At 35.7% G+C, this 22,498-nt stretch overlaps 1 protein-coding gene across 1 annotated transcript in view; it reads right to left on the bottom strand.

Moving 5' to 3' along the window:
- Positions 1–22,498, bottom strand: part of LOC141335580 (RNA binding protein fox-1 homolog 1) — a 52,206-nt gene that overhangs the window by 13,223 nt on the left and 16,485 nt on the right. Inside the window, exons 5-7 of the mRNA XM_073841089.1 lie at positions 17,503–17,638; positions 15,666–15,705; positions 7,837–7,901 (exon numbers count right to left, since the gene is read on the bottom strand). Coding sequence (XP_073697190.1) covers positions 7,837–7,901; positions 15,666–15,705; positions 17,503–17,638 — 241 coding nt within the window. The remainder of the gene's footprint in view (positions 1–7,836; positions 7,902–15,665; positions 15,706–17,502; positions 17,639–22,498) is intronic.

Raw genomic sequence — 22,498 nt, 5'->3', positions numbered from 1 at the left:
ACATTATTACAATTTTAACTGTATTTTTTAGTCAAATAAATGCAGCCTTGGTGAGTATAAGATGCTTCTTTTAAAAAAACATCTTATTAGTTAATAGAAAACCCAAACTGATGATATTTACTTTCTTAATGCATGCTCCTCATCTTGTGAATGATTAATCGGTTCATGCTGTTATGAATAAAAATAATGTTTGTTTTTCATAATTTGTAATATGAATTTAAGATCTTCTGAAATTACTTTTAAGCCAGTAGCCAAATAGATTTTCTTTTTTTTTTAACAAACTTACATTTGGACTGGTTCAAATGATTCCTAATGGAAATAAACAAACCCTCATCCTAAATAGTTTTGGTTTTTGGTTAAAATGTGTCTATTTCAAATAAATGCTGTTCTTTTGAACTTTCATTTCAGCAAATAATCCTGAAAAAAGTACAATGGGTTCAAAATTTAACAGCACAATTGTTTTCAATGGATAATATACATTGGACTAATGACTGCTGAAAATTCAGCTTAGGTAATGCATTTTGTATTAAAATACAAAAATACTATTAAATTGTACATATATTTCACAGTATTACAGTTTTAACTGTATTTTTTTTTATCAAATAAATGCAGCAAAATGTTTGTTTTTCTTTCTTTTTTTATTATGAATGTAAACTCATCTTCTGAAATGACTTATGAAGCCAGTAACAATTTTTTTCTTAAAACTTTTAAGCCAATAGCCAGATACGTTTTTTTTTTTTAAACAAACTTACATTTGGAATTGATCCCCAATGGAAAAAACAAACCCTCACCCTACATTTTATTTATTTATTTTTTGTTAAATATCCTGTTTCATAACTACAGAAGAAAAGTGGATTGAAAATGGCATTTCATGCTGATTTTTTTTTTTGAGTGTTACTGCATCTGCCCCACTAGGGGTCAGTAAGTTCAATATGCAACAACAATAACAACAAAAAACCTACTAAAATGACTGAGTGCACCTTAAATCTTTATTTACATTTATTTAACATGAACTGTTTACAGATTTAATCCAGCGGAAACATACAGCATAGAAAGGCGTAGAGTATAATCCTTAGCCCTGCTGTAAATAATAATAAAATAAAACATGAAAAGATCATTTTCAAAGGATTTTTCTATAATGCAAACAGGATGTGGGTAAATGGTGCATTCTGGGTAAACAAACATGACTAGCATGAGCCGTATCATTGGTTGCACTGCACAGGCTTCATGAGTCACTGCACAGGTGTGACAAATGATGTGTCATGGCTTGATCTCACGTCTAATTAGAGACATTGGCCGCCATATTGCCAGGCCCCTTTTTAATTGCCGCTTGGAGCTATATTTAATAACTAAATGAATCATTCATTCCCGCTAAGCATTCAGATTGAATCGGCCCTCTTAATCATGTTAGGGGGCTTGTTTTGAATACAATGTTCTATTCGCCATGACAGTATTGACCGTCCCAATGCGCAAACACACACACGGTTACACTCACACATATACTCTAGGGAGTAAAGCTCGATGCAGACATGCATTTGAACACATGCATTAAAACGGTGCACTTTCTAGAACTCATAGCGCCTTACAAAATCAGATATGTATCGGATTCAGATACGACCATTCATACACATTTAGACTAAACATGCACTTCATGAACACGCTAAAGTCACAAGCACTTCATATGAACAGTAGTACACTGGACTATATCACACATGTTGTCAACTGCCATTTCTAGAATTTAATATTCAACACTAAACTAAGAAGACACAAACATTTCACAGAGTTTCCTCTCTTTGTATTAGCAATCAACGGTCACAGGCACTTCCAAGCAAAATGCAGACATCTGGCCGACACATTCGGGGGTGTAAATCATTTGAGTAATTGTACTTCATTCATCGATATGAGAATCATTTTAGGAAATGTTTACTTGAACAGAAACTAAATATTTGCACTCGTACTCAAAACATTATACTTTTTTTAGTCTAAGTTTAAAAGAATTCTTATTTTAAAACAAGTATACATTTCCATTCAAAAACTATGGGGTCAGTGAGTTTAACGTTTTTGAAATAAAACTCTTATGCCCACCAAGTCAGAAATAGAAACTGTATCACTGAGAAATATTATTACAATTTCAAAGAACCATTTTCTACTTGAATATATTTTCAAATGTAATTTATTATTGTGAAGGCAAAGCAAATTTTTCAGTAGTATTACTCGAGTCTTTAGTGTCATATGATCCTTTAGAAATAATTTTAATGTGACCCTGGACCACAAAACCAGGGTATATTTGTAGAAATAGGTAAAAATGCATTGTATGGATCGAAATTATCGATTTTTCTTTTATGCCAAAAATCATTAGGATATTAAGATATTTTGTAAGTTTCCTACCGTAAATATAGCAAAACTTATTTTTTAATTACAGTTAAGAACTGCTAATAACTTCATTTGGACAACTTTAAAGGTGACTTTTCAGTATTAAATGATTTTTTTCCACCTTCAGATTACAGATTTTCAAATATTGTCCTATCCTAACAAACCATACACCAATGGAAAGCTTTTTTATTCAGATTTCAGATGATTTCTAAATCTCAATCTCAAAAAATGTACCCTTACGACTGGTTTTGTGGTCACATTTGTTGATTTAATGATTAAGAAATATTTCTCATTTTAATTAATGTTCACAAACAGTTGTGCTGCTTAATATTTTTGTGAAAACTGTTCTCTAAAAAAGGGAAGCTCAAAAGAACAGCATTTATTTGAAATAGAAACATTTTGTAACAACTTTAATGTCTTCATCATCATAATTTCTAATTAATCCTTGCTAAATAGAAGCATTACATTTTTCCAAAAAGTTAGTTTGAATGGTTGTCTGTATTTTTGTAACTAACAAGTCAAATGATGTTTTACTGAATGTTTGAAATAAATTTTCTCACGTAACTGTATTCGTCATATATTCATCCCTATAAAGAAACATCAATATAATCTTTGAATAAAAAAAAGCTTTTTAATTACATCATAACTATTGTCGACGACAAACACTCAAGGCTTGACATAACCACATTCAAAAAGGGTCCAAAAAGTTGTCGTTTTACTTGGAAACACTTTCCCTGAAGCGTGTTTTTAGCTTGATGCATTGGTTTTTAATTGTGTAGAATCACATACTGTCCATCAAGTATAATTTCTCACTGCTTTTTACACCCCTGAGCATGTCTGGTATGTGTTAGCAGCATAATTTGCTAATAAACGAAGTAAACGGCCTTTCGTACAAGAGTTTAAAGAGTCGCTTTAGCTTCCTGCACAGCTGCTTCCCAGCCCTGAGGGTTTCAACTCGGTCCACGGAGTGCCAGAAACTCGCACAACGGGCCACTTCAACCTTTCCTGAACAAGCGTCGCAGGGACAGAGGTCAGCCGATGCTAGTATGGTGGTTGTAGGAAGCGAGGCTACCGTGTACTCCTGACCCACGTGGCCCCGGCCCGCAGCTGTTCAGATGGGACCGGCTGAGCCTTGAGCTCTAAAAGGCGACTTCAGAGAGAGAAGCGGCCCTGACCCTGACTCCGCCTCCCAGCAGCACCTCCAGATCTGAGGCTGACCCTGGACATCTCTGACAGAGAGCGAGTGAAGCTCCGACAAAGAGCAGCAACCAGATGCGCCGGCTAACGGCTAATGAGACCGGCGTCGGGACGGCAGGGTGTCAGAGTGCGGCGCTCCGTTAAGATAAAGCTTTGGAGTATTGATATCCGCCACCGTGGAAGGCAAGAGATCAACTGCAGTCAAAACACTGGCAGGATTAGCGGAGATCAGAGATGATATCTTTCACACGAGGTGATAACATCTAACAGCGCTGAGAGGTTATTTTAACGGAGGCAGACCGAACGATTAAACTCCAACTGTCTAAAAACGTTACTCATTGAGACATGAATAATTTATTTTATGAGGGAAGAGAGATTATAAGTCATTTACATTGCAAATGAATAATTCAATCGTTTTAAATCCGAAAAAATGTAAAAAATGTATGACTTCTCAATAACAATCATTTATAATCTCTATTATGAAAGACTAGTCTTATGCAAACTAATTTTGCTGGAATTTGTACAGGGGACCTAATTTGTATGTCAGGCTGCGGTTTCAATTTCCCAAAGCTGCTATTATTCTCAAAATGTGTCTAAAGGTAAACAAAATAATTCAAATGTTATTGAGAGGCCTCTTCATTTGCATAATCAATCAAGCAGGTTTCTGCAGAGAGCTAAACAACATTAAGGAAACTTTCTGAATTTAATCAGTTCCAGCATTAGCATTAGCTCTGCCCACTGGCAAAGCAATGACTATGTCTACTGGTAGAACTACATTTTTAATACAAACTGAACCACAGGCAATTTGGGAGGGGGTTCATAGAACATAATGAAAGAGAGACTAAGATCTGTATTAATGACAAAACAGTTAAAGCAATAGCTGAAACACATCACTCATGTCTGTGGCGCAAGCGAGACGAGATATGCACAGATGTCTGATACTGAGGCTTGGGGATTTTTCAAATCTTCAAAATACTCAGCACCACAAAACATCTCTGATGTCAGTAAATGTACAGTAGTGTCACAATAAATGGAACAGAGTCCATGATGAAATTAAAAACAGAAAAAATTCAAAGCAGTATAGCTATTTTTAAAGCTATGCTTAATGAAAATGATTTTTTAGAAATATTTAAGTCAACAATGATGCATTAAATTGACAGTAAAATCATTTTAGAATTTTACAAAAATATTGGTTTCAAATAATGCTGTTCTTTTGAACTTCAAACTCATCAAAGTATCCTCAAAAACTGCATTAAAGTTTATTATTAAGCAGCAAAGCTGTTTTCAACATTGATAATAATAACAAATGGGCAGCAAATCAGCATATAGAAGGATTTCTGGATCACGTGAGTAATGCTGCTAAAAAATCAGCTTTGCCATCACATGAATAAATTAAATTTTAAAATATAATCAAATAGAAAACAGTTACTTGAAATATTTCACTATTTCAATACTTCAAATTTTCAATATTTCATTACTGTTTTTTCATTCAACTTTACATCTTTTCTGTTTTTATTCAACATGGATTCTGTTCCACATGTATTGGGAAATTACTCAAGATAAACAGATAATAAATAGATAACTATTTTAATGTTTAACTTTGACAAGCTAGTGCATAAGATCAGTTCACGATTGCCTCAGCCTTGAGCAATTGAACCAACAGAAAATCAGATTAGCGCTATACCATAAAAGATTTCTTATAACATTCTTGTTTATTTATTTATTGCTCAATAAATGGAACAGAATCCATGACACACTTATGGACAGAAAGATTTCAAAGCATTATTACAATGCTTAACGATGAATGTTCCTGACTGTATCTATACTACCATTCAAGTGTGTTTTTTATTAATATTTTAGTCAGCAAGGATGCATTAAATTGACAGTAAAATAATTTTATAATTTTGCAAAAAAACTATTTTCAAATAGATGCTGTTCTTTTAAACTTTCTATTCATCAAAGAATCCTAAAATACTATTAAATTTTATTATTAAGCAGCACAATGTTTTCAACTTTGACAATAAAAGCAAATCAGCATATTAGAATGATTTCTGGATCACGTGACACTGAAGACTGGAGTAATGATGCAGAAATTTCAGCTTTGCATCACAGGAATAACTAGAAAACAGTTATTTGAAATGACAAAAGTATTTCACAATATTACTATTTTGACTGTTATTTCTTCATTCAAACTTTTGAACGGTACTTTACATCTTTTCTGTTTTTATTCAACATGGATTCTGTTCCATGTATTGAGAAATAACTCAAGTAAAAAGATAAACTAGATAGATAAACTATTTTAATGTTTACTTGGACAAGCTAGTGCATAAGATCATTACACAATTGCCTCAGCCTAGAGCAATCGAACCAACAGAAAATCAGATTAGTGCTATACCATAAAAGATTTCTCATAATTTTCTTGTTTATTTATTTATTGCACAATCCATGAAAAAAGTCAGATTTCAAAGCAGTATAGCTATTCTTAATGATAAATGAATAAATATAAAATGAACTCTATACTACCTTTAAATGTTTCTGACTGTATCTACACTACTATTCAAATGTTTTTGTATTGTATTTACAGTAAAATCATTTACAATTTTGCAAAAAATATATATTTGTTCTCAAATAGATACTGTTCTTTTAAACTTTCTTTTCATCAAAGAATCCTAAAAAACTATTAAAGTTTATTATTAAGCAGCACAACTGTTTTCAACATTGACAATAATAACGAAAAAGCAGCAAATCATCATATTAGAATGATTTCTGGATCACGTGACACTGAAGACTGCAGTAATGATGCTGAAAATTCAGCTTTGGATCACAGGAATAAACTACATTTTAAAATATACTAAAAAATATTTCACAATATTACCGTTTTCATCATTTCTTCATTCAAACGTTGAATGGCACTGTACATCTTTTCTGTTTTTGTTCGACACAGACTCTCTTCCATGTATTGGGAAATAACTCAAGTAAATAAAGAGATAAATAAACTATTTTAATGTTTAACTTGGACAAGCTAGTGCATAAGATCATTACACGACTGCCTCAGCCTAGAGCAATCGAACCAACAGAAAATCAGATTAGCGCTATACCATAAAAGATTTCTCATAACAAGAAGCCACAGAACAGCAACAAGGGCTCTTGGAATCAATAACGTGGTTTCTCAGGACGGTCTGCCTTTAATCTCAGAGGACAGTCTACTGTATTTATCCAGAAGAAGTCCCTGCGTGTGAGGAGGACACATGCGGTTATCGAGCCGCTCATGATCTTAAGCCTGGCGACGATTACAAACACTACGACATGCAGCTCACGGCCCGGCACACATCAGAAAAAGCGCTCGGGTGCGTTTGGTCCCCATTTGCAACTAATGATCTGCCTTTACCGTGGACACCGGGATCTAGGCGCACACGCACAAACGCTCCCGTGATGATTACATAAACATGATGTAATGATGATGAGCACCACTCACAACCGGTCGGGTGAGATTCACAGCACACAACTTATCAAGAGGCATGCAGGGACACCGTTGACAGATTATGACAGCACTGCTAAGATGACATGATAATCAAGTGTTGCTTCATCTAGTTATGGCTGCACAATATCAGTTGTTACATGTCGGATGACAGCATTACGATCATTATTTGCCATTAACAGTCATGAGCAGATATGCTTTCGTGTCATGCGAATGTTTTACAATCACATCAAGGCTCCGAATTTGCTTTATTCTTGATTGCGTGCCATCTGCAATAAGCTTACACTCACAATTGACAAGAGAGAGAGAGAGAAAGAGAAAAAAGAAAAGGAAATCAAAATCAGCCAAGACGACATCCTCTGGTCGCCCTGCCAAACGGGCTTTTGTCTCATCTCTGAGGAACTGTCAGGTCTATCCCACTTCATTCTGCAGTTACAGTTGCTCCACCATGGATGCGTTTCACCATTACATTTGCAGTGACATCTCATTTGATTTAATTTGCCAATTACTGCACTGGGCACCGTGATATTCCCCATCACCACTGGCAAGGGGAATTAGGCTAATAAATCAGGCTGGCCTTTTTTTTTTCTTTTTCTTTTTTTTTTCTTTTTTTTGTGTGCGCCTGCCTCTGCTCGTGACGAAGGGAGAGAGTTTGACCTCAGAGGAGTAAAGGGTGAGAGAGAACGAGGCCGCCTCGGCGGGGAAGGTGGGTGGGTGTTAAGGGCCCCGCCGGAGGGCCTGGTAAGGTGGTGTTGTCAGTGGTGTGCAGGCAGCGGTGTGTGTCTTACCTGTCACTGTAGGCAGCGGCGGTAGCAGTAGCAGGCTGAGTGTATCGGTAGGCAGCGTAACCACCCTAGAAACACAACACACACACTCACATGGGCACGTCGACAACAGCTGTTTGGACTTTTTATAAAATGTGTTTGCGAGAAATAAAAGGGCGAGGATGGGGAGGGGGAGAGGAGGGAGGTTGGGTTTGATGTTATGCGCAGTGACAGAGACTGTACGACTGAATCTCATGGAGATGAAGAGGCACGGAGTGCTTTTGGAGAGCGGCACGCGACAACGTCGCATTCACACGCTCGGAGTTCACGGCATCGGCGCTCGCGAATTCGCCAAAAGGGGGAACGCACATGTCATAATCATAGCTATTAAATATGCATAATCTAATTACAAAGCAGCAGCCTTATGTTGGTGACTCAACCTACTTTCTTATTCCTCTCATGCATACATCTGAGGATTAATTATGTAGCGCTGTCATACTACACTACTTCTTTTTGCCAACAACGGAGAAAGGAATAATTTCAACATGTGGAACGGTAACATCAGATGTTCAGGAAGGCAAAAAAGGGCAAACAAACACGTGCAGTCAAAATCGCATATGCCTGCTGATTTGAGAAGCGATGTTTCATAGTCAGTGACGGTGCGAGATATAGCTGTCTGTTTAAAATACTCCCACACGGCCATTACTGTGCTCTGGAGTTTCGGTTTTATTTTTGTATTATATAACAATTAGTTTGTGTCATCTATCTTTGTGTTTCCCAACCATTTTTGTCTTATCTGCCCCTAGAGCCCCATACTAAATACTAAATCAAAAATGTGTCTGGAGTGTTTGAATAAATAAATGCACAGGGTGTCATCAACACAAATGATCATATTTGATATAATAGGAGCATAAAAATGTTTTCAGCATTATAACAATATTTATCTAAATTAGCTATATTTATTTTACTTATCCTTAAGTTGTCACTATAGGTTCTGTCATTTGTCTCTGATTTTTTTTCACACACTTAACTGAGTTTTAAGACCTTGATTTTATTCGATAATAAATTAAAAACAGCTGAAAATTACATTTGTAATTTTGCTAGGATGATTTTGTTTCTTTTTTTCTCAATTAAAGTACCACACTGACACTTATTAATTAACAAAGAAATATAAACAAAATAAAATGAAAAACAAACAAAAATACAAACAAATAAATACATTTATTTATTTAAGGCATCCTAGTAGCTGCTTTAGTACTCACAGTTTGGGAAGCAAAGAAAGCAAAAAAGAAAGCAAGAACGAAAAGAAAAACCTTTAAAAGTACTCCCTGGAACTAGAGCAAAATTTTTATTTTAGTTTTTATTATTGTTATTATTATTATTTTTTTTTTTTTGCAGTTTTACTGCATTTTGCTGTTTTTGCTACAATAATAGTTTAATTTATAAAAATGACCCCGTTCAACATTTGATTCTTAATACTGTGTTGTTACCTGATCCACAGCTTTTTTTTTTTGTTTGTTTAGTGATAGTTGTTCATAAGTCCCTTGCTTGTCCTGAACAGTTAAACTGCCTGCTGTTATTCAGAAAAATCCTTCAGGTCCCACAAATTCTTTGGTTTTTCAGTATTTTTGTGAATTTGAACCATTTCCAACAATGACTGTATGATTTTGAGATCCAACTTTTCACACAGAGGACAACTGAGGGACTCATATGCAACCATTACAGAAGGTTCAAACACTCACTGATGCTTCAGAAGGGAAAACGATACATTAAGAGCCGGGGTTGAAAACTTTTGAACAAAATAAAATGTATACATTTTTCTTATTTTGCTTAAATATGCATAGTTTTTCCTTCTAAAGCATCAGTGAGCATTTGAACCTTCTTTAATAGTTGCATATGAGTCCCTCAGTTGTCCTCAGTGTGAAAAGTTGGATCTCAAAATCATACAGTCATTGCTGGAAATGGTTCAAATACACAAAAATGCTGAAAAACCAAAACCAAAGACCTGAAAGTTTTTTTCTGAACAGTTTAACTGTTCAGGATAAACAAGGGACTCATGAACAACTATCACTAAACAAAAAAAAAAAAAAAAAAACAGCTGTGGATCATTCAGGTAACAACACAGTATTAAGAATCAAGCGTATGCAAACTTTTGAACAGGGTCATTTTTATAAATCCAACTATTATTTTCTTTTGTGCACTATATATAAATATCTTTTATGTGAAATATCTTATTCAGGTCAGTACTAAATAAAAAAACATGCATTTGTATGATCCTTTTGCAGATTCTGCAAGATGTATGTAAACCATTATTTCCTAATATTTTTTTGTATTGTTCTTTTTTCCTTCATCCGTTCCTTTTTTTGTGGAGGCACAGCTTCCTTTAGCATTCCTATTAGCAGTCCACAGAAAACACTAACCGATAAGTCCATCTGTACACCTCTGCTCTTTCTCAGTTTCTCCAGGGCTTACTGGTCTCCTGACCCTGCTGTTCTCCACACCAGGCCTTCAGGCTGTAGTAATTACTAACCTCCCTCTCCCTGCACTCACACATACATAACAGCAGCAGTTCCTTCTCACAACTTTCTTCATGTTCTTCACCCTCCCACTTCCTCGCAGCTTACCTCCGTCCTCTAACTCCTTCCATAATGACTCACCGGGTAATTCGACACTCCTACTGCGTGGCCGGCCCCTTAACAAGCCATTTCATTTACTCGCGCAACACCGAGCCTGACACGCGGCCGTGATGCATCTGGGCTGTATTTAAAGGCGGTGTGAAGAGCTGCAGAGCGGGACGGCCGAATGGGGCCCCTTAGTCACCAGTGCTGTCATCTCTGACAGACGGGGGCCGCGGGCATCTACATGTCTCTGAAGCTCCATTAGGCTTGGTCAACTAACCTCAGGGAAACTGACAGGGTGTGCAGGTGCGGTGAGAGCAGTGGTCAGGACTTTAATGCTGAGATGCGCATCTGGAGAGCGGCCACAATTTATCATTATGACTCACAAAGAGAGAGAGAAATGGATAGGGCTCCACTGACTCCTGACTGCTTGTATCTGTCTGGAGTACATGTGGACATACTGAGTTTATCATGGTTATTGATGCGCATGGTGAGATTCTCATACTTTTACTAGAGTAGTGTGTTTGCCTGCCACAACCACTTGATGGCCTGAGCTACTTCAAAGGACTCCACAGGGGGATATAATACAGAATAATACTACTTTTCAAGTACTGTATATATAACATTATGCAACAATAATTCCAGTCCCCAGTAATAGTCCAACAGCACTGAGACTTTTCAGTGTTTGTGTCATTCTATGCATAAATGGTGGGGATTACTTAGTGACTCTTATTGTAGATTACATCGACATGCCAGTAGGTGGCAACACGTCTTAAAGGTCCACTTAAGTGCTTTGAAACACACAGCGTTATTCTATGTGTTGATGTAATTTAAAATATAAAATAGCCAATAGCGTTTCGCTTGTATCACAGCTTGGGCTAGTCTAAAGCCATTGAGCTGATTAAAGCCGCATTTGACAGCGAACGACAGCCACAATCCCATTCATATTGTTACAAAATATACCATTCTGTGTAGAATTCAAATGGATCCGATACGTTTTATGGTCTGTGCCGACTCGTGCACATGATCCGCTCCGCGCTATCGCGTCTCTGAACCGAAGCAGTATGCGCATGCTCCAGCAGTTTGTGTGAAACAGCACAAAACCAGACTTCTTTCAGCACAATAGAAAGCATATTTACAGTTACACTGTCTAAATCCTACCTTCTATATATCCCCCATTCATCACACAAAAAAATACTAATTCTATGAACAAGTGGCCGATTTAAGATCAGCTTCTACGTCTATTTATAGTGTAGGGGGCAGGATGCTTCTGATTCTAGAGAGCATTTGATTGGACAGAAAGTTGAAGTGCAAGCTGATGTCATCAAAATCAAAATCATTGATCCATATTGGTGGAAGTTCGAGATGGTAAGTTTTGAATGACTATAACTTGTAAATGCGAATTTTGCCACTCTTTTGAAACAGTCTAGCTTATAGATATTGCTTATATAACATATTTATACTAAAAGCCAAAAAAAATTGGATTTCATGGGGACTTTAATGGGTGATTCACTGAATCACTGAATCATTCACTGAACCGTTTTGTTCAAAACACTTAACTAAAAAAGGGACTGTCTTTATGAGGGAGTCATTTAATTATTCACTCAACTGATTTGTTTAAAACACTGATTCAACAACAGTTCTTCTGCATTGGCATAGCAAAAACAATTCAAATAAGGTCTAGTTAAAGTTTGAAGTCTCAGCTTTCAAATTATATCAATTTTATCATTAGTTTCAAATGATAAATGTCATTTTGGCACTCTTTAATTTGGCCTGACACATTGCTGTAACTGCTTTACATCAAATGGCAGTTTGAAAGCTATTTAAATGCCCATAGATTAGAGCTGCACGATTCTGAATAAAATGAGAATCACAATTTTTTTGCTCAGAATAAAGATCACGATTCTGGAGAACTTTTTTTATTTTAAAGATTTACACCTGAACATTAGGTTATTAAACAACAGTAAAATAGCAGTGAAATAAGACAAAATAAACTTTGCTTTAAATTTAAAGAAATGTAATGAAAAATAATGTAATAATGTAAACAAAAAAAATCACCATTAAACATTAAAAAATAAACATACAAAGGTATTATGTCAGAGTAAAGCGATTTAAAGATTCTTAGCTAAAAAAACTAGCCTATCAACATTTTATGGCTGTCACTGTCCACTCTGTGGGATGCCCAAGTTTACTTTACCATTTTACAAATAAATCCTAATGTAATCATGGCAAACTATATATCGCTGGAAAGGTCTAAGGCTCTTAAATAGATATTTGATTTTTTTTTTGTGTGTTACAAATTATGTAGGAAAATAATTTATGACAAGATTTTCATAGTTTCATTCAAGAGTGCACCTCAAAAATCTACTTCATAACAGGAGTTCTGACCTTTTTCACAAACAGACTTTCTTGTTGCCTTTTCCCCTATTACACATTAGAAATAATAAGAAATGATATATCAGATGAAAACTTAAAATTTCAAAATTCATTCTTTGGAATGACATTTTAAAATCAGACATTGAACTAACATGGAAAATGTACATGAAAATCATATTACTAAATGTTCTTGTCCATGAATTATAAAGATTTAAGATTCAATTCTTCATTTTCACGTCTCTGTTCAAAAATGGGAGTAACAGTTAAGGGGTTAATGGATCGTCATGCTCATATATGGTTCCATTGCTCTGCTGGTCCATAAATCTGGCACGATCAAAGTACTACTCTTTCAATATTCAAAGTGCTAATAGAAACTGAATTTTCCAAGCATGATACAGAGCTATCTACACAACTACAAAACTTATTATAGCCCAGCCTAGATATTTTATGTAGCTTAATTTGCGCGCATTGGGGAGTCGCTCTCTAAATGCTGGGTATTAAAATTGCTTTTGAATGCGTGTGCGGGTTTTACTTTTGGTTTCGTTTTAACGACCGCGCAAAACTCTCAGCGGCGCTGAGTGTGCATTTTGCAATACAAGAGATTACTTTAACAAAACCATTTGAAAGTGGGTGGACGCCAACGGGATTTTGAAAAGCGTGTCCCCAGTGGAAATTACGCCGCTGTGTGAGTGGAACTCTGCTGCTGAGTTATCATCTGATGTGAATGAATGCCGCGTTGTACAGTATATTGAGACTGAGGCGCCATGAATTGCATCTGACAGAATGCGCGCTGAAGATGAGGTTTAAATGCAGTCTGTGCAGTAATTAGGCTAGCAAAAGTTTTGTAAAATATAAATAAAATATAATTGGCTGAATCGTATAAATGCTGGATTAAGATCGTGACGGGGGTCGAATCGAGATCGCGATCTTTTAACGATTAATTGTGCAGCTCTACCATAGATCATAAGTTGGAAATGAGATAGAATCATATTACATTATATTATAAATATATGCAAAATATTGCACACTTATTATATTTTTACTTAACCTGTTACTAATGCATCAAATACAGTTGTATTATAACAACTCTGAAAATTTTAGCATGGTAATGGATGTGACAGTGTTAATGTATTTGGCGTTGGTGGAATAGATCTGCTATGCTGCTAAATTGCTGCTGCTCTTGGTTATTGCGGTTGTTGTAGATTATTGCTGCTGCTGCAAAGCAAGTACAGGAACTTGCTACTGCTGATACATACACCAATACGCTGCTGTGAAGATTTAAGACATACTGCAGGTGCTGCACAAAAAGCATATATAATAACCCATAGCAGATCTATACAGGTGGAGCTGGGGAGGTGGAGGGTTTCAGAGGAACTCTGAAAGTACGCTGTGAACTGCTCTAGTATATGCTTACCAGCCATTTAAATGTAAAGCAGCCAGCTCATTGGCTGTGTATGCAACATGAAACAATCAGCTTGTGCCAAGTAGTTTTAACGCTGTGAATATCATCAGTTTGCGTTAATAACCCATCAGCCTGCATCTAAAGTTTCATGACAGAACATGAAATCTTTTTCAGGCATTGTTCCAAAAAAAAAAAAAAAAAAAAAAAAAAAAACAAGCTTATGTTATTGAAACAAAATAATTGCAGCAATAGAAAGCATAGACTTTCTAATGATAGAACTTGTGTTCCTGGATCAAAACGATTAGGTCACGTTGGAGGGTTTCCAATCATTACTGATGCTGCAAATGGACTTGTTTGTTACAGTGTGGCTTTGGGCATTTCTGGATCTTCTTGAAATGAAAAGTCAGCCACATGAGGGAAATGCGAAGCACTTTATATTACAGATTAAATGGAGAGATATTACACACGCTGTGTCGTTTATATTTGGTAGATCTTGCTGCCTTATTGCACCCCTGCATGTGGTATGTATCCAGTTTTTCTTTGTTTAACTTGCTCATTTTAAGGCTGCCTGTTCTATGCTAGCGTAGCTTCATTTTCCAGACTCTAGCCAACGTTCAGTACATTTAGCAGAGCACTCAGCAAATTAAGATTGGTAATAAACAAATACAGTTCTTGGATAGTTTCTAATGAATATTAGATGATCTTATCGCAGCAGAACAATCAATCCCAGCCTCTGTGGCACTGCGCTAATGACAGGGGAACAGAGGAAGCATTACAGCAGCCTTCCCGCCATTTCCACGCACATTTGTACCCTGTACAATTTGTTTCGTCCCAGAGGAGGGCGAATTGGGGGAGATACATCAGGCTGTGTCAGGCGCAATGAGACATGGCCTTGAGGAGAACAAGCTTTTGGTCCCTGCTAGTTACCCCACCTAAACTCCAGATGCTTCCACTAATCACAAAATGTGATTAACTCACAGATGAATGCATTGAAGACATGCAGAATTTGAACATTTACTATTCATTAAAAACTGGAATAAATATTAAGAGATCAAAACTAAATACTATTATACGATACTAAAACTGATAGTATTTTATAACATTTTATATCATCTAATCGTCAAAAAGGACATCTTTTCAAACTGTACAATCCCAGCATGTCCTACTCTAGTGCTCAATTTCAGGTCACCGAGTCTCACCACAACTGACAATAAACTCAACAATGTCTATTCCTCTGTCACTGATACTCGTGTGCTGTGGTTGGCTGAGGAAGAATGTTCTTCACTTGTGTGTGAAAGTCTCTTGACGCAGTTAATTAAAGTAGAATTCAAAAATGCTAACAATAAAAAAACAACAATGAATCAGCTGGTTGGTTTATAGTCGGAGGGATGAATGGGGTGGGGGTTGGGGGGTTGGGTATGTACACGAACATTCAAGGACGGCATGCGAATACTTACATAAATATCTGCACCATAAAATCCGTCCTGGTAAACAACACTGGAAAGATGCAAACACGCACACACACACACACACAGACAAACACCAAACAAAACACATCAATATTAGTGCATGTTCCCATGCAAGCAATACCAACCCCATCTCTAGCCAGGGTTAGTGGAACACAATAAGAAATACACACACACACTGAATAAGAGTGACAAAGGGTCTCTACAAGCACTTTTGAAATCATTTAAAAGGAGTAAAGGCTTTGTACAGGGGTCACAGAGAGCTGGAATTTCCTCACAGCATATTTTAGTCATTAGCAAAGTGTAAAAAATTTAAAAGACGCAAAAAAAACAAAACAACAACAACTATGTAGGAAATGTTAAAAATGAGAAAAATTATTTAATAATAATAATACATTGAAAATTATTAACATTAATATGAACTAATATTATAATTTTACAATATAACAACAATAATAATAATAATAAAATTAATAAAATATTGTAATGTAATGTAAAGATTCCATTACAAAAAAAGATTCCAGATTCCATCCATATTCTTATCTTGTGAATTATTTTTTTAATTTAGTCTTAGATGTGATAATAATACTAATAAAAATAATAAATATTTCATTAATTTTATTATTATTATTATTATTAGTAGTAGTATTAGTCAACCATTTTGAAATATTGTAATGTAATGTAAAGATTCCATTCCAAAAAAAGATTCCAGATTCCATTCATATTTTTATTTTGTGAATATTTTAGTATTTTAGTTTAATTATTATTATTATTTAATTAATTGTATTATTATTATTAGTAGTAGTATTAGTCAACCATATTGCTTTGGAAAAGTTTTAAAATATATAATAATAAATAATCATAATCACATTTCAGTAATTTTATTATTAGTATTATTAGTTAACCATATTGCTTTGGATTAGTTTTAAAGTATTACACTTCTGAAAATAATTCAAGGCCAAACTTATTAACAGATTCCATTCATACTTTTATTTTGTGAATAATTTCAGTCTTAGCTGTGATTTTTTTTCTTTGTAAACAGTACTTTTTAAAATGTAAAGATTTTTGAAAAGGTTTGAAAATCACTCAATGATCACTTATCGGCATTTAAAATGTAACTGAGGGTGACAATATTAATTTCTGAGCAACATTCAAAGCCGTATAATGCTGACAATTCTTTGAAAATCTAATTAAATAAAATCTATATTTTTTGTTTAGTTTCATGACAAACTAGTTTACACTTAAGGTTCAATAGTTAAACTTACTTAATACATTAACTAACAACCTAACAATGAGCAATACATTTGTAAAAGTATTTATTAATCTTTGTTAACAATAATTCATTAAATTACAACTGATCATTGTTAGTAGATTATTTGTGTCAAATGTATTTTTGCTGTGAATCTTTTATTTACACAGTACAGACAGTGAAAACTACTGTAGTCTGTGGCCCCTGACACCAAAACCTCCAACAATATTATCGGCTTGCAGTTACATACATGAAATCAGAACCACAATAATCAGAATCATCATTTGACTGCTCAGAGATCACAAATCCTTCTGCATTCAGTTGTTGGAGAGGATTTACATAATGTTATATTACAAAATAGGAAACGCTTTAGACAATCGACCATGACAGAACAGCATGACAGTTGACTGTCATCATTACTTGCAGGATGCACGGGCTACATGCTGCACTGCTTCTGTGTGGCAAGGTAGAGATGCATGCATGTTACAGCAGCCCAGTGACGAGTGGGAGTGGTTGTAAGAAGAGAGGACTACAGGTGAACTTGTTTTATGTGAACTTGTTTTATGTATTGTTGCTTACCCCCCATAGGCTGGGATGTGTGGGGGAGGCGCAGCTGCCCGGAACGTATTGTAGACGGTGCGCCCTCTTCCTCTTAAGTGTGCCCCTCTGTACGCCGCCGCCGCCGCCGTGGCTGCTGGGTATGGGAAGCCTGGCACTGTGGGGAAAACATACAGTATATACATGAGGAACCATCACAGAAGATAGTTGAACAGGTTTGCAACTGTGTTGTTATTGTTTTGTTTTCTTTGCGCACAAAACATATTCTCATAACTTCATAAAATTATGATTGAACCACTGATGTCACGTGGACTATTTTATGTCCTTACTACCTTTCTGGACCTTAAATGTCAGTTGCATTGCTGTCAATGCAGTGTCAAAGCTCTCGGATTTCATTAAAGGTCCCATATTGTCAAAATCGAAATTTCCTGGCTTTTTTCATAACTGAGGTCTAGGGGCTATGTAACTACCATATGAGTTTCAAAGCAGTCAATCCACAGTAAACTGCACACAGCCTGCTTAAAGTAGCTGTTCCTTTTCACGAAACGCTGTGACTTCCGTAAAGATGTGACGTCCGATCTACTCAGTCACCGCCTTCAGTCACCAACCACTGTCCCACCCTCCTTTTGTCAAACCCAGACAACATCGTGTCCATAACATTGCTAAGCAACAACAACACGAAAACAAGTCGAGAAAACGCTATTCAGTTGATAGATGTAGAAACTACATCATCGCACAGGCTTCAGAACAACGTTAATATAAGAGACCAGTGGCACGTCAACTTCAGCCTCTTTCACACAGCGATTCCGGTAAATACACGGATAATGTGTCCCATGATTTGTTCCGGAGTTGTTTGATTTGGTTCATTCACAGTTGTTTTCTGGAATCTGTGCGTGCTTTACACACAAACCATAAAGACATGTGACGTTTGGATGTGAGATGTAATGCGACGCGTACGTTTCACTAAACTGAAACTAACCTGAACAAACTGTGCTTCAGCGCTGATAGTGAGGAGCTGGCTCTGTCTGATCGCCGCTTCATTCCACTTTGCACATATTTTTTGTTGTGAAGAGTCGCATGATAACGTGCATCATCACTACAACACTGCCTTTATGGTTCTGGCTTTTGTTCACACAGCGCTCGTTCCCGTAATTTTCCAGAATCAGCGCACATTGTGAAAGGGGCTTTACTGAAGCAACAGTTATGTAGCTTACTGCATTCGGTGTTTGAAAAAGAAAAAACATTAATGATCATTCTGAAATATCCTGTTGAGTATCAGCAGGCTAGGCTCTCTCTATGGCTCTGGGTTCGGCTACAACGATACATGACCGTAGTTAACTGTGGTTGGCCTGGCTGTGCGTCACTCAGAAAACAACAGGCCAATCAGAAGAGAGGCTTAATGAATATTAATTTGATGGGCCAAAATCGACCTGTTTTTGACAGAGCTCCTAAAAAAGGAGCTGTAATAATATATTGAGATGGATTTTGGCACTTATACCGCAAATATATGTTCTTAAGGACATCAACAACTAAAACAAACCTCCAGAAATGTGTACAATATGGGACCGTTAAAAATATCTTACATTTTGTTCCAAAAATGAATGTAGGGGTCTTATGGGTTTGGAACGACATGAGGGTGAGTAATTAATAACAGAATTAAAATTTTTAGGTGAACTATCACTTTAATAACTGAAAATGTGAAAAGCCAAGTATTACAATTACTAAAACTGAAATGAAAATAAATGAAGACTAAATTGAATTATTACAGTTGAGGTCAAAATTTACATACACCTTGAAGAATCTGCTAAATGTTAATTATTTTACTAAAATAAGAGGGATCATACAAAATGCATGTTATTGTTTATTTAGTACTGACCTAAATAAAATATTTCACATAAAAGACATTTAAATATAGTCCAGAGAGAAAATAATAGTTGAATTTATAAAAATGACCCTGTTCAAAAGTTTGCTCCCCCTTGATTCTTAATACTGTGTTGTTACCTTTTTTTAGTGATGGTTGTTCACGAGTCCCTTGTTTGTCCTAAACATTTAAACTGCCTGCTGTTCTTCAGAAAAAACCTTCAGGTCCCACAGATTCTTTGGTTTTCCAGCATTTTTGTGTATTTGAACCCTTTCAACAATGACTGTATGATTTTGAGATCTATTTTTTCTCACTGAGGACAACTGAGGGACTCATATGCAATTATTACAGAAGATTCAAATGCTCACTGATGCTCCACAAGGAAAAACACATGCATTAAGAGCTTTTTTGAATTTGAAGATCAGGGTAAATTTAACTTATTTTGTCTTCTAGGAAACAAGTAAGTATCTTCTGTAGTCTCTGAAGGGCAGTACTAAATTAAAAAAAATATGACATTTAGGCAAAATAAGAAAAATGTACACATTAAGCTCAAAAGTTTACACCCCCGGCTCTTAATGCATGGTTTTTCCTTTTGGAGCATCAGTGAGCTTTCTGTAATAGTTGCATAAGAGTCCCTCAGTTGTCCTCAGTGTGAAAAGATGAATCTCAAAATCATACAGTCTTTGTTGGAAAGGGTTCAAATACACAAAAATGCTGAAACCAAAGAATTTGTGGGACCTGAACTGTTCAGGACAAACAAGGGACTCATGAACAACTATCACTAAACAAAAAACACAGCTGTGGATCATTCAGGTAACAACACAGTATTAAGAATCAAGTGTATGTAAACTTTTGAACAGGGTCATTTTTATAAATTCAACTATTATTTTCTCTTGTGGACTATATGTAAACATCTTTTATGTGTAATATCTTATTCAGGTCAGTACTAAATAAACAATAACATGCATTTTGTATGATCCCTCTTATTTTGGTAAAACAATTAACATTTTGCAGATTCTGAAAGGGGGACTTTTGACCTTAACTGTACAAAAACGAATACAAATTCCACAAAATTACTAAAACTCGAAAAATGAGAACTATAAAACAAAATATGAATACTAATCATATAAATAATAGCATCATGCAAATCTGAAACCAGGCTTTTTATCCTGTTTTGAAATAAGGAGTTTGATGTACTGTGACATCACCATCACGAGCACATTAAAATGCCGCCCACATATATACATTAACGCCTACTCAGTATTCAGCAACTTGGCCTTTCCTGATGAACGACAGCGTGAACTTTATCGGTATGCTGAGATTAACCAATCATAAAGATGTCATTTACATATAGATGTCTTAAAGGCACAGTAGCAAAAAAGCCTGAGAGGCAAAAATGGTCAAGCAAAACTGAACTTAAACTGTTTTTTAGTACAAAAATGTAGACTTCTAGGGAAAAATAAAATGCTAAATTGCAGGATATGACCCCTTTAAACTCCAATGTGCACAGTCAGACGGTCATTATTGCAAAATAAACTCCCCCTCAGGGTGATTACACGGCTACTTATGAAATAAGCAACTAAATAGACAAAAGATTGATTTGAGCTGAAATTGTTTTAATATGTGAGAACAAAGACACAACAGGGTGATACAAAAAATAGACCATTGTTGCTAGGGACAGTCAAATATGCAGTTGCATAATGTATTATTTGACTGCAGAATGCCACGACTGACCAATCAGAATGAAGCATTCCAGAGCGCCGTGTAATAAACGGCCAAATGAACTATAATTCCACAAGTCTCAGCTAATCTGAGCTGTGAGGAATGGTGCCCTACCTCCATCTACACCTGCAATTAGCCGAAAACTCTAACAATGAGTAATAACCAAACTACGGGAGGCATACAGACCTCTGAGGCTGGGTGAAAACAGAAAGCTTTGTATTGTTGTTAAATGATCATTAAGTTTAATAGGGCGTCGGTGGTGAAAATGACTTTTAAGAGGCTTAATTTGAAATGGTTGAGAGGAAGAAAGAGAGAGGGGGTTTGTGAAAGCTGCTCCATTCTTTAACATTACAGGTTTTCAAAAGGAGATCATATAAATGTCTAATAGGAGCACTGAATCTTTCAGTTGGCTGATGAAAAATTGAGATTTAAGGAAGGGGTTTGCGTGATGTAGGAAGGTGAAAAGGATTGTTTCATCTGACTCTTTGTCACCTTGGATATGTCTCGCTTTCACGCAGTGCACCACAGCTGTCTTGTTATATAAAAGAGTCAAATACAGCTAAATTAGCTCTACATTTTACTTTCCATTTTATTGTATACATAAGGAAGAAATTACCTTCCCATTACTGAAATGTGTCATATTTCTACTGTTGATATAAAATAGTTATATATGGGGCGTTTCCTCTGAGGAGGCAAAGAAAGCAGTGTCTCTCTCGCCTCCCCTGAGCCCACTGAGTTTTAACAGATGCCCTAAAGCGTGCTGTGAGTTTGGTGGGGGGTAATTGAGAATGAATGGAGGAGAGTCATGTGAGAGGAGGCAATACCTTCATTGCGATATGATTGGATATGACTGGTTATGATTGGTTCATATGATAAATCCCGCCTTTGTGCATGTTCCACATTCACGAATCAGTCTGAATGGACAATATAATGGTGTTAATAGAAAAACTAATTTAAAAAGTAAGTAATCAACTCACACACTTGAGTTTTTAGTGCGTAATCAGCTTTATAGTAGATCTCTGTGTCTGTGACCAATATTTACCGAGCTTTGATGACTGATTATCCGAAAAATTCAAAAATAGAACGGCTGAACGTAAGTTCACAAATAAAATAATGTTACTGCCTTGAGTTATTATTTTGCAATAAATGAAAAAAAAGCCTAAAAACACTAACTTGATAAGATTCATACTAGGCTTTAATAAACAGAATACTGATTATATTCTTAAACGTAAAAATCTACTTTTTTTTAACTATATTTTTTATTTTTCTGATAATGTACGTAATATTTAAAATATACATATATTTAGTGGTTTATTCGAAGGCTAAATGAAAATCTGATCATGCATACAACTAATAGTTTTTGAGAAATGTTTTGAAAACCTTACAATAGAACATTAACGCAGCATTTAAAAAAAGCAGCAATAAAGATTCAGT

The sequence above is a fragment of the Garra rufa genome, chromosome 1, assembly GCF_049309525.1.
Source record: "Garra rufa chromosome 1, GarRuf1.0, whole genome shotgun sequence".
Classification (NCBI taxonomy): Eukaryota; Metazoa; Chordata; class Actinopteri; order Cypriniformes; family Cyprinidae; genus Garra; species Garra rufa.
This window is presented reverse-complemented; position numbering and strand designations above follow the sequence as displayed.